The 14119-nt window shown below is 42.2% G+C and overlaps 1 protein-coding gene across 1 annotated transcript in view; it reads right to left on the bottom strand.

The window, feature by feature from the left end:
* The window catches only part of LOC133026912 (E3 ubiquitin-protein ligase HECW1), a 63272-nt gene that overhangs the window by 22924 nt on the left and 26229 nt on the right, over positions 1-14119 (bottom strand). Inside the window, exons 7-10 of the mRNA XM_061093899.1 lie at positions 9082-9224; positions 8661-8761; positions 7172-8163; positions 5951-6524 (exon numbers count right to left, since the gene is read on the bottom strand). Of these exons, the coding sequence (XP_060949882.1) occupies positions 5951-6524; positions 7172-8163; positions 8661-8761; positions 9082-9224 (1810 nt within the window). The remainder of the gene's footprint in view (positions 1-5950; positions 6525-7171; positions 8164-8660; positions 8762-9081; positions 9225-14119) is intronic.

Genomic DNA, 14119 nt, shown 5'->3' with positions numbered 1-14119 from the left:
TATCATGTCTTCTACTTACTGCTGCCTCGTGGTCTGGAGTTAAACAGCTTCATGTAGCTGACTCTTGTTAATTTGTCAACAGGCTCAGTTTAGTTTAGTCTAGTTTAGTTTAGTTTCTTGGACAAATCTTCTACCCTGTAGTTGAACCTTTGAAATCAACAATATTTGCAATATAGTACAATCTTATATATATATTCTAAAATTGTAAAAAAGTTGATTTTTACCAAATGTTTCATTAAGTACAAGGACTTTGGTCCTTCTCCCCAAAACACAATGTTTAATCTAAAGATTCAACAATGTCCCCAAAGGAACTAAGGTGAACACAAATCATGCTCCTTTTGTGATGATTCTGTGTTGCTTTTCGTTTCATTGTATGATTTTGTATGTTCTTTCTGTTCTTTCTCCTGCAGGGCATGTGTGTGTGGCAGGGGGCGTGACTGGCTTCCCCTGCAGCAGACAAGGCACACCTGCTTCCCTTCATCCACCTGCCTATAAAAGCCTGCTCTTCACTCCACTGCTCTGCCAGATAATTCCATCTTGTTCGGTAGTGCCCTGCTTTCTATTTCCTTAGTGAACAGTCAGTGTTTTTTTAAGTGTCTTACCTGTGTTTTTCTCCGTTTGCTCAGGTAGTCCTGTGTGCCATGCTGCTCACCTATGTGTCTTCAGTGCAGAGTTTCTTCCATGTGCTCAACCCTTGTGCTGGGACTCTGCCAGCCAGCCAGCTCTCTGCCTCCTCCTTTTTTGCTTTTTGTTGAGTAATAAACTCTTTATTTTTCTACCTACCTCTGTCAGTCTCCACTTTGGGGTCCATACCAGCACCCCCCCCCCCCAAAACTGAACACCTTTTATGTCATTAACGGCAACAAAATGAGTCAGAACATGTATGAGGTGGATCTTGTATAAATTAAGGCAACAAGAATACAAGCATAATTTATACCAGAGGATGACTGAGTAGAAGTTAATTTAGTAGAATGAAATGTTTCAGTTTTTCAGATTTACTGACTTCAGCTTTATATCCCTCTTGTTTTCTAGCAGAGTTGCTGTCCTGTACACACCCACAGGTCCAACACAAGCTCCAACTGCTTCATCCAAATATAACAACCAACACAGCAATACATACTCTGCATCATCATCATCATCGCCTACTACCCCTTCTGGGGCTTAGGCCGCAAACAAGAGTTCTCCATGCATCCCGGTCCTGGGCCAACATCTCAAGCTGTCCCCAGGTGTAGCCCATTTTCTTGGCGTCTGCCTCCAGGTCTCTACGCCAGGTGTTTCGCGGCTGACCTCTCTTTCTTTTCCCTTGGGGATTCAACTTGAGGGACTGTCTTGTGGTGTTTGTGGCTGGTTTACGGAGAGTATGGCCTATCCATCTCCAACGTCGTTGGAGGATCTCTTCGTCCGCTGGCTTTTGGCTGGTACGTTCCCACAGTTCTTTGTTGCTGATGGTGTTAGGCCAATGGATCTGGAGGATTCGTCGCAGACAGGTATTGATGAATGACTGGATTTTATTTGTTGTATTCACCGTAGTCCTCCATGTCTCAGCACCGTAGAGTAGGACTGACTTCACATTGCTGTTAAAGATCTTGATCTTTGTTGTGATGGCCAGGTCTTTTGCGCTCCAGATGTTTTTTAGTTGGAGGTACGCAACTCTGGCCTTGCCAATCCTGACTCTCACATCTGCATCTGTTCCACCCTGCTTGTTGACAATGCTGCCAAGGTAGGTGAACTCCTCAATCTCCTCCAGAGCTTTGCCTTCCAGCATGATGGGTGCAGTGTTGGCAGAGTTGACTCTCATGACTTTGCTCTTCCCTCTGTGGATGTTGAGACCGAGGCGAGCAGAGTTGGTTGCGATGGTGCTGGTCTTTTCCTGCATCTGCTGCTGGGTATGAGAGAGAAGGGCCAAGTCATCTGCAAAGTCCAGGTCATCGAGCTGCGCCCACATTGTCCACTGTATGCCGTTTTTTATTCCTGCTGTGGAATGCTTCATTACCCAATCCATTGCCAGCAGGAACAGGAATGGCGATAGTAGGCACCCCTGTCTCACTCCAGTTTGTACACTGAAGGCATCGGTAGGTTGTCCCTCGTGGATCACTCTGCAGGTCATTCCCTCATAGGTGTTTCTGATGATGTTAGTTAATTTCTCTGGTACTCCGTAGTGCCTGAGAAGCTTCCAGAGGGTCTCCCTGTCCACACTGTCGAAGGCCTTCTCGTAGTCGATGAAGTTGATGAATAGCGGTGAATTCCACTCGAGTGACTGTTCCAGGATGATGCGCAGTGTAGCAATCTGGTCTGTACACGATCTGTCTTTGCGGAAGCCAGCCTGCTGGTCTCTAAGCTGGGGGTCAATCACATCCTTCATCCTGTCCAGTAAGATCCTGTAGAAGACCTTTCCTGGGATGGAGAGTAGCATGATCCCCCTATAATTTCCACAGTTGCTCAGGTCCCCTTTCTTTGGCATCTTCACAAGATAGCCCTCCTTCCATTCGCATGGGATGTTTTCCTCTTCCCACATTTTCTTGAAGAGAGGCTGGAGCATCTCTGCCATGGTCTCTGCGTCCGTCTTCAGTGCCTCAGCCGGGATGCTATCTGGTCCTGCAGCCTTGCCGTTTCTAAGTTTTTTAATGGCTTTCCTGATACATACTCTGCACATATCTCTAAAAAGCTACAACTCAGCACTTATCCCAGCGTCACTCACATACACCTCCCTGTTTGTTCCGCTGCTTGTTGTTCCTCCATCACACCATGTTTACATCATGTTAGAGGAGGCAGAAGACCCACTTCCTAACTCCTACACCAAAAATCATTAGAAATTACAGCTTGAAAAAGAAAATCGGGTCAGCACGACATAAACTCAGCTTAACAGCTACACTAAGCATATATTGCAGTACTTGTATGTGTGTATGTGAATGCATCATTTCAAGTGGTCTAAGGTCTAGATAAACAATAAGATGTAATCAAGCTCTAAAAGAACAAAGCTGAAGAAAACTGGAACAGATTGATTTATGAAAATGAGAATAATATCAGTAACTGGACCAGGATTGATTTTTCACTGAAGTGCAAATATTTTTGAAAATATGTAGAGATTCTTAGAGTAAGCATTGGATTATATTTTCAAAATAGAAAAATAAATAATAATTTTGAGGTGCAGTATGTACTGGTGTGTCCTGATGGAAGCGGGAGGGTAAAGAGAAATGAAAAACGTTTGTGTGTTGAGTCGGATTTTGAGCTGGACACCATTGTTTCTTATACTCTAAACATGTTGCACTTTGTTTAATATGCACACCTAACTTTTTTATTTTGATAAGGGGTTAAATAGATACTTATATATCTTTTTGAGTTGCACTGCTGACTTAACTTATAAGCCCTCTTTTTTATTTCTTTTTATCACGTTGGAGTTGCTAGTTTAAACCTACAGTTTTGCACTTTAATATTTGAGCCTTTGTTCACATTTTGTTTTGTGCTGCATTACATGGTGACATACAGTTTGTTGTTATCAAAATAAAATTAACTGAATTGAAATGGTCAATTTGATTTTTTTGGAGGAAAATTAATCGTTTAGATTATCGACTAATCGATAAAATAGTCGTCAGATTAATCGATAGAAAAATAGTCGTTAGTGGCAGCCCTACTTAATATTAAAAAAAATTCAAGTTTGCTGTGAACATAGCAGTCAGGCCTCTTATTTCAGAAACAATGAACTGTAACAGTTTGGTTACCAATAAAAGATAAGCGTACTACTTCTTTGCTTTCAGCCAGCTACTCAAACAGACAAGCAACAAAATAACAAACAAACAAAATACACAGGCAAGTGTCGGCCTACTTTGAAATAAATTAAACACAGAACTTTGTAGGGCTATTTGAGTCCTCCTCATATTTGTGGAAAATGTATGAAATAAGAAGTACCCTATTTTTAAATAAATAAAACCAAATAGCTGCAGCCTAATCGTGTAACGGACTAGGTTTATGTTTATGTTCGGTTTTGACTTATGTTCAGTAAAACACTGTGTTGAAGGAGCGTTCTGATGTCTGAGGGTCAGTGAAGGTGACATATGTTCAGTAAAACACTGTGTTGAAGGAGCGTTCTGATGACCGAGGGTTAGTGAAGGCGTCTAGGTGGGACATGTGACTGTTTGGACCAATAGGATGGTGGCTTGGGGATCGGGGCTCAATGAGGAAGTGAAGTGTTGTTGATGTGCGCGAGTGACGGATTTTTTTTTTTAAATAAAAAAAACATGCGACGCTTAGCCTGGCGGGGGGGGGGAGTAAAGCCTGGCGGCCCGCCAGGCCTATACAGCACTGGGGGAAACCCTGAACAGTCATGTCACACTCAGCATTCTGCTTCTCTCAATTTCTTGTTTAAAGGAAGTCTTTCATATATTAACAGTTTCTTATGGCTTTTAACTATCTGTTTTTCAATCAATGTTTGGTGACTGTGTTCAAAAGGTGGTAAAGGCTGCAAACGTATCACAAAACAGGCCAACAGGAAAGGAAGCTGATCGGTCCAAGGGCAACAGAAACATATATGGTCCAAAACAACATTTTCCAAGATATCTACTCAAATAATAGACAACCATATCGATCATGTGATAAGTGATGTCATGAAGTAGTCACAAAATGACATACTTTTCCAGGGATCTCCAATATTTGATCATTTTGTAGGAATGATGTCACTCTCAAGCAACCCATAAGATAAGAGGTGCAACACAGTGTATTTAGAGTAACCAATCATTTCCCATGATTTGGCATACATGACCTCATGATGATGTCATTATGAAATGTCATTATTGTATTTTAAACTAGAAATAAACTGTGGTTGCATGCCTCTGCCAACCAATGCAGGTTCTTCTTTTTACAAGATTCAAATAAGGTCACGGTTACCTTTACTTTTGAGCAGTGGAATATAATCAATTCATCTTTGAATCCTAGTGATAACTGATCACCTTCTGACCAAGTGAATGTATACCCAATTTGAGGACATTCCCTTAAGCTGATCTTAAGATATCACATTCGAGAACAACATATACATAGTTTGTGAGGTCATCATGACCTTGACCTTAACCTTTGACCACCAAAACCATCCTTCAGTCCAAATTAATGTTTGTACCATTCAAACAAATATTCCCCAAGGTGTTCCTGAGATGTCACGATCATGAAAATGGGACCAACAGACAGATGTACGGATGGATAAAACAAAAACATGATGCCTCTGGCCTTTGGCTGTCACCAGCATAGAGACATACAAAGTTATCATTGCCTGACTGGGATGTAAACAGCAACTGCAGGGTTGTTTGGACCTTGACAAATAAAGTGACCTGGCAGCTTATTCGTCCAACATGAAACTTTGCCAGCGAGTTAAAGCTTCAAGCATCTTATGCGACAACATAGCCATGTGTTCCAACAATGAGCCCCCACTCCTGCATCAAGGCTATGTGTGTTGTTTGCCTGACCTCTGAATTTCTTTACATCTATTATTTTCACTTCCACTACATTTATCATAATGCTTCTGATTTTAGGTAAATGCATGGCAGTACAAGATATCATTAATGAGGGTGTCGTCCAAACGGAACATTTACTTTACATTCAAATAAGCTGCAGTATTACAAAGAAGAAAAAAGGAGGAGTAGTTCCTCTAACGTCTTCTGTTCACAGTGTAGTTACACTACTGTCACTGTCACAGCACATTACTACTTCACGTGCTTCAAAATAAAAGCATTGCAGCCAGCACATTTGTATAAGCACTAAAATAAATTAACATATAAAATTATCTTACTTTTTTTCTGTGTGTAATGTAAACAGCTGCTTCAGCATGCATTTAACTAAACAATATAAACTTATACTATTTAATCATTTTAAACATCACAAGTTACACCAAAATAATTCACAACAAACGCACAACTAAGCCCAGACTCCAGCAGACAACCAATAAGAAGATCACGTTTTATCTCACCATTGCTGTTTCTGTCGCTGGGCCCGGCCACAGCTGGTTCCACCTGCTCTCCCCTTCTGGCCTCCTTACACCTCCCCGTCCTCCTCTCGCCTCCCGCCCCCCCGGCCTCCTGGCCCTCGGGTGCATTGGCCGTATCAGGTACCGACTCGAAGGCGCTCTCCTCATCTTCTTCTTCATCCTGCGAGGAGAACACAGTGCTGCCGGAGAGCCGGTTGCTGTCCACTGATGACAGGCGGGTGTGGCTGCAGAAGCGGCTCCTCCCCTCATAGCCTGAGTTGCTGTAGCAGGACGTACTGTAACAGGAAGTGCTGTAGCAGGACGTGCTGTAGCAGGACCTGTCGCAGAACTCGCACTCGTTTTCGTTCGGAGGTCTGTTGGTGCTCCCGCCGACTCTTCTTCCTCCTCCTCCGGTACTGGAGTCCCCCTCCTCGTTCTCTAAACAGGAGGGAGAGATCCTCCTGATGGCTGGGTGTCCTCCTTCACCCTCCAGGAGCTGGTTAAGCTCAGAGAGGCGTTCGATTGAGAGGCTGCGGGGGAGAGACCGCCGGCAGCAGGGACCTGGACACTCCAGGACCTGCAGATAAATACAGACGTGGACATTGAATTATTACAAATTCCAAATATATCTTGGTTTAACAAGTTTAACCTTCACTATGGACTGTAACATCATACACAGGTTCTAAGAGGACATTTGGATTTTAATTAGTTTACTTTAGTAAGATTTTGTGGTAAGCACCCCCAGTGTGACAGAGTGTGCTGGTCTGAAGCACATGCTCTATAATAAAACTTTCCAAGATAATTATGGATTTTGAAACTTGGCAAGAGTTTTCCCTAAATATTTGTCAGGCCCGAGTTATCCTTCGAAAGAAAACAAAAAATCTAAATCTGGAGGCACAAAGAGCGGAATAAACAGAAGGCGCTCAGAAAAAAAGCCGTGATCAAAAAACTAAAAGTAATAAGTCGATTACATGAACAGTTTGTGAGATATGTATTCCACAAACAGAGAGACTTGTGGAATTAGTAGGTAGATACCTATTTTACACAGATCTTTAGAACTGGGTCATGAATAAGTGAAGATTTTGTGTATTTGATTCTGTTCCAAAAATATGACCTCAATAATTGTGTCAGTTTTAGGCCACTCTAGCCTGTAGGGATTTGTGGTGTGTGGGGTCAATGAAGGGTTGTGATGAGGTTTGACAAATTCTGAATGTCAGACTGTACCTGAGAAGGCGACTGGGCTGTATCCTCCTCTTCCTCATCCTCCTGCACCTCCTCCTCTCTGTCTTTGGATGTTTTGAGCGTAGGTGATGTGGAGGATGTATCTTGAGAGGTGATTGTGATCTCTCCCTCTTCGGCCTCATCTTCCTCCTGGCTAGGAGCTCTCTGTTGGGCCGATGGGAGGCTGTGAAGGAGGTGGTGAATCCGGATGTAGTGGGATCGCGGCGTCTCCGGCTCACCACAGGCCGAGGCGATAACTGTCTCCAGCTCTGACACAGGGAGGGAGCAGGGGCGGGTTTTACGGCGCGAGGGAGCATGGGAGTTGCTGTTTGAGAACAGGGACTTGCAAGCACAGGGGATGCAGCCTCTCTCTCCACCCTCTGTCACCTCCTGTTGGGCACTGCCCGCTGGCTCTCCAGGAGCGTCCTGGGTTTCCTCAGTGGGATCCTCCACAGTAGTGCCCCCATCATTTGTTGTTAGTGCTACAGGATTGTCACAGTCTGGCTTTGGCTGAGTTTCCTGCCCAACCTCCATATCTTCCTCTGTTCCCTCCTCCACCTGTGGTGCTGACACTTCCATCTGCTCCTCCTCTTCTTCCTCCGACTGCCTGTCTTCCTTTCCTCCCTCGTTTTCCCCTACTCCACTGCTCTCCTCCTGCTGCGGAGCTGAGGCCCCCTCCTCCTGTTCCACCTGCGGCTCAGTAGACGGGGGCTCCTGCCTCTCTGTGCTCTCCTCCTCCGTGGATCCATGCTCCAACTCCGGTGACGCCTCAATCTCCATCTCAGCACCAGGTCGCACCTCCTCTGGCATTGACTCCTCAGCTGCGGAGGCTGGGGGTGCAGACGTCTCAGAGTTAGGAGAGGCATCTAAGGGCAGGTCAGGCATGTCTGGTCCTACGCTCAGTGTGTCATCATCAAGTGGATCAGCAGCATGGTTGGCATCTTCTGCATTCTCCTCCTCAGGACAGGCTGGCTCGATGACCAGGGAGTCCTCATCTGAGGAAAGATCCAAACACACTTTTCATGGTGCTCCGACATTCACTATAGTCAAGTTCTGTCTGTTTTGTGTTTGCGTCCAACTGTTCAACATAACAGACTCTTCTTTCCCGTCCAAACTTATTTTGGAAATATGTGAAGCTCTTAAGTTTAAAGTAAGATCTGAACACGACATTTACATAATGGAGGTTGAAAGTTATTTTTCTAGAGGCAGCTGATACAGTCTCCTGCAGGCGACAGCTGACAGACAAAAAATTATAAACCTGACATCTTATCCTGTTTACACAGCATGCTCACACCGATATGGTCAACTAAGAGATTATATTACCAGCCATCAGATACTTCAGAAGATGACAACATGCAGTATGAGAAAAAACAATACTTCCATGTGCAGTCGTTGTTGGCTTCAAAGTTTAACCACTTAAACACAGGATATGACTTGAGATAAACATGACAATGTCTGCTCATGCTTCTGGATGTCATGATGCCTTATGTACCTTGGTGGATGGAGGAGCTCAGCTCAAAGCGGAACTGCAGTTGGCCACACACATGATCTGTCGGTAACCTGCGGCCCAGAGAGTAACTCACGACCCGATCCCTGCAAACGAAAGACAGAGACAGTGAAAGGGAGGAAGGGTGAATCGGGGGGAGAGACAGGAAAAAGATAGAGAATTGAAGATGCAGATGTTGCTGTGATAATATTGATTCTGACCAGCAATAAAATGCAGTTAAGACTTGAGAGCAAATAAATCTGCAGCTATCAGATGGTCAAATGAGATTTAAAGGGACGACAGCCTGTCAAATGCCTCAGCCGGTGGATGTAGGGAAAAAGTCAGATGACTGGACTCATTAAGCAGAAGAATAATATGTGGACTGCTGAGAGGGAGTCCACACGTGTGTAGTGGGTGTGTGTTTTACCCAATGGCATGTTTTTCCAGGAGCCTCTGGACAGGGACAGAGAGCTTCCCCAGGAAACGCTTGATGATCGGTCGACTCTTGGCGAACTTGTCCTTCACCTCGATCTCCAGGACGTCAGTAGGCAGAGACACAAAGGTAAACCTCTGGGGAAACAGACACACAGACAACACACACTCAGACACAGGGAGACTTAAGGATTAGAGCATTGCTTAATTTGATAATATGATATTCGTCTTTGCACTACAAGGTCATTGTAGGACTATTGAAAATGACTTTCATATCAACTATGTGCTTTCTCGGAAATGGTTCACAACAAAAGAAAAAGAACAAGCTTTGATCTGCAGAATATCGCTTTTTAGGCAGATTGCTTTAATACACTGACTGTAAGGTCAAATCAACTTCAGTATCCATGTCTTCACTGCGGACAAGTTTATTTTGTGAGAAAATGTCTACTTGGGTCATATTGTTGTAAAACATTCAAATACACACTTCATATGCACCTACCTATCATTCATCATATTATTAGATTTTTCATTTGCTTATTTTTTTCATGATATATGCAAAGTCACAGTGAGAGCCTCTTGACTTCCTCGGGAGTTTTACATGTAAATATTTGTCTGTAGGAGCCGATGTGAGAACACAGCCGGAGATCCTCAGAAGGATTCACCGAAAGGAAGTGAGTGGGAGTGTTGATGATGATTGTAACACATGAAACACGCAAACAAATTTAAGTACAATATCCCAGGATGAAAAAGCATTTCAACACACATAGAGAACACCCATGAAGATGACAAGAAAGCTTTTGGCGGAACCGATGTTGATGTTGGTGCTGTAAACAAAAACGCATAATCTCCACAACAGAAGTAATATGTTACATCCTGAAGAGAAGAGATTTTTTATTCACTTAAATTTTGTTTGTATAGCTTTCTGTGTTGTTGTGAATGCGCCCGAGCTGAGAATCTCCTGCAGCGTTTTTTATGTGTAAATGGCTCACTCTGGAGAATGTCCAGAGGGGGGACACAAGTCAGAATAAGTATCAATACGCAACAGAAGTGACATAGTGTATTATTTTATATTTTTTAAGGCATTTCTAATGTTTCTCTTTACAGTCCTTTGAAATGTTATACAAACCCAATGTCAATGCCTTTCTATATTCTGAGCACGCTGCTCCTGCAGGAGCCTTCATAAAAAGCTATTTTTCATCTGAGGACGAGGCTTCAAGGGACCTGTGTGTAACAGCATTCTGCTTTCACAGCACCAGAAGGGCTCTGGTGTTGTACAGGAGCTGAAGCAACAGACGTTACAATCTGGCCCTGATGTCAAACTACGGTACATGTTTTTTGCTCAGGTTTCTATTAAGACCTCAAAATGCTAGCAACTCACAAAAGCACTTTTGTGAGTTGAAACCTGTCCTATACTGTATCTCTGGTATGATTCTGCTTTATTTGACTATTCTGTCATGCTGGGCTGAACGTCATACAATACTTTTGTTGTAAAAATAAATTTCAGTATTTCAATCAATCAATCAAATTGTATTCACATATCCCAATTTCAGCCATAGTTCACATTCAAAGAAGGTTTTGTTTTACAGAAACAAGGATCCCAATCCAATGTATTACAGTAACAAAGGGTTAAACTAAGTAAAGGGTTAAGGTGTGTTACTGATTAATGTGAGTAAAAATGGGTGTTATTCCAAATGAAGATGACGTAACGTGGCCCCTTACTTGTTTAAAAGTGAATAGAGAGAGAGATTATTTATTGAAGAAATAGGAAAGACTGATTTCATGTGCATGTGCATGAGGAGATGTTGGGTTCCTAAGTGGCTGCAGTGCAGAGACATTGATGTGTGTTGGATTGACTGCAGAAGTGGTCATGGCGACCTCAACTGTGTATGTAGCCAAATGAATTATTCAGAAAACGCCAGCTTTTCGCTCACCAGTTGTATCTGCTGCGTTCTTATGACTTATCATGTGAGCATAGGGAGTTATCTGCTAATGCACTGTTAATATAATGCATTGTTTTCCGCATTCCTAAAATGACATGAATAACATTTTGTTAGCAAATTGTTTTCATGCATTTTAAGTGATTCTCTCAGGATTCTCTGCTTTTTCTGCTTCTCTTTCAGCAGCTGACTTTTTTCTTGTCCTAGTTTAGTTTTCTTTTGGACTATATCTCAGCAGAGCTACAACATACAGCATGAGGCTAACGGCTTTTATTCAAACTTCAAATTGCTTTATCCATCAAGTTTTAAAGTGCATGCGCGTGTTTCTGTAGCATTTTGACTGTGTTTGGTTTTCTGATGTGGTCAATTATCAGCGTGTGTCTCTTCTGCTTTTTCTACTATTAGTGCTGGAAGACAGATGAAAATAAAAGGAAACACAAATGGAAACAAAATCGGTGCAGGAAAGAGGAGCGAAATAAAAAACAGCACAGCAAGGAAATGGAAAGAATGCAGGTGTTTGCATGGAATGAAATTAAATGACAGTGTGGGACTGAGAAGGTAGAAAGAGAGTGAATAATTTACAAGATGAGCCAGAAGGGAGCAGACAACAAAAGTGTGTGTTCCTGAGTGGGGGATGTGGGACAAACAGAGGGAAAGAAGAGAGGAGAGGCTGAGGAAAGAGTGTGTGTTTTGTTTTGTTGTGTAAAGTTGTGATGTGTTGTTGTCACAACAGCTTTCTGATTGGGTCTTTTTGGCCATTGCAATTGGATAATCAATGAAAAGCATTCCTGACCCTGTTGTCTTTGATAACAACTATTGTAAAATAATGAATTATCCATTTTACTATGCAAAACTGTTTACATGGCTAGCAGACAAGCTTAAATTATTTGAGCAGGCTGCAACAATTTAGCAACTAAAAAACCAAATGATTCCTGTGTACACCAGCACGTGCATCCCTTCCGCTTTACACCGGTATGTGCGTGAGTGGTCACGTGATAGTATAGTGTGAATATAGACATAATGCTTGTGAGGATAGAGATTGGATTGTATGGATGTAGCCTGGGTCTCTTGTTATAAAACATACTGTTTCCCTCACATGCAAAAAGGTGGACGTCACTCCCGCCCACCACACTATCCACTCAGCAGTTTATGACCTGCAGCGTGGCACATAATGAGGGACAGCAAAGGTTTGCATGTCTCTCTCCACATGCGACAGCATTGATCCCCACACGGTAATAAAGGTCGTTTTCACTGGGCTGCACAGTGGCTTGACACTTATGTCACATTTACAATATATGTATGAAAAGGAGAAGAAGGAGAAACCAATCAGCTTCAATGTGACCAAAAACTAAAGAGTGTCACCGGAAGGTCAGATCATTTTCATTGCAATGTTCCCTATTTTAAGACGACTATACAGTTTCAACATGGCCTTGTTTATGAAATGTGCCTTCTGTGTTTAGACTAACGTTTAAAAATTCCATCCACAATATTATATTACACATACATACATATAATATTCAAATATTGTAGCACACTATGCATATTTCTATCTATCTAGCTGAACGGGACTTATATGGCAAAATTACTTTTATACACTCTCCATACGGTGTGTCACCCAGAACTTCGCTCCCCCATAAAGTCAGTTTTGTTTTTGTGTATTTGTATTTGAAAAGTATTATTTGATGTTCATACATGTTTTATCACATTTTATAATAATTATCTTCAGCAATTGATTCTTATTTTTCTAATTTGTTGCACTCTTATTTCCTTATTTTGCTATTGTTCAGTTTCCTTCGACAGATGCTCATACTGAGAGAGGGATACAAGTTTGTGATTATTGAAAAACCTCATTAGGAAGTAACTTCAAATGTGGTTTTACAGATTACCACGCATGTCCACATTTACCTAAACCTCTTTAAGACAACCGAAGAGTAAAACTCTGCTAATTAACCGCCAGTCAATCAAATCATATTAGATGCAGTGGCATTAATCAAGGTCAAAATTGATCTCACTGACAGGTGAAGATAAATATAACCCAACATTAATTATTCAAAAAAGTATTGGACTCCATCATCAAAAACAAACTTTTCAGGTGTCCAGGCATCAATTCTTGTTGGGCTACATTATTTCTTCATAATATTTCAACATGAGATGAATCAGAATGAATCTGAAAGGGACTAGAGTAACTAGCTCAGTGCTAAACTTACCATTATGCAATGGTTACTTTAGCGACTGAGCTAGCAGGCTATGGAGACCCATTAGAGATATACAGTGCATTACTGCTTGGCAGCCTGATATCCACTCAACATGGGAGCTGTTTGGAAAGGGAAAGTGGCTTTGAGCTGAGTGGATGCTGCCAAGAGGGTCACTGCAGTAAATCAGTGTACGGAGTCTCATGAGGGACACTATAAAGGGAAGAGATTGTGGCGGTAGAGCACTGTGAGACACTGCAGTCAGACAGGCAACAGCCCAAACACCACACCAAAAGCATTTACAGTGTTTTTAAGGTCTCATCCTTCCCTCATTAGTTTGTGTTCTCTTCACAAATCAGCAGTTCAACCAGACACAGAAACATAATGTTGGTTTCTTGTGCCTTTATATAAAATAAACATTAGCAGAAATTCCTGCAGCAGATCCTGAGAAAAATGTGTCCATCAGGCAAAGGTAAAGGATATTTATTTGAGTCAGTGTCTGTGTATAAATCTGGGTCATCTACTCAAAACTTACGTTTTGAGGATGTTACATATACGCTAGGCTCAGACAAGGTTCCTTAAATAAAAGCATTTTCTGTAGCTTCTGAAACTGACAGAACCAGGACTGTACCGACAACTATTGACACAGCACTTGAAAGAAGACAACCTGTTGGACATAAAGTTGCAGTTCAGCACACATCTTAGGCAATTTTATCGTCAAAGAAGAGAGAAAAACAGATGGATAGTTTTTCTTAAAGGCCCCATATTTGAGACATTTCTGGGATTTAATTTGAGGTATTAGTACCCCTGAGATGATATATCAGTGGTTTAAAGTGGGAAAAACTGCTGCAATGTGTATTTCCATGTCCTCACTCCTGTGAAAGAGGCAGCGAAAACAGGCTGT

This window comes from Limanda limanda, chromosome 20, assembly GCF_963576545.1.
Source record: "Limanda limanda chromosome 20, fLimLim1.1, whole genome shotgun sequence".
In the NCBI taxonomy this organism is placed as follows: Eukaryota; Metazoa; Chordata; class Actinopteri; order Pleuronectiformes; family Pleuronectidae; genus Limanda; species Limanda limanda.
The sequence above is the reverse complement of the archived record's forward strand: the minus strand, read 5'-3'. Positions and strand labels throughout refer to the sequence as shown.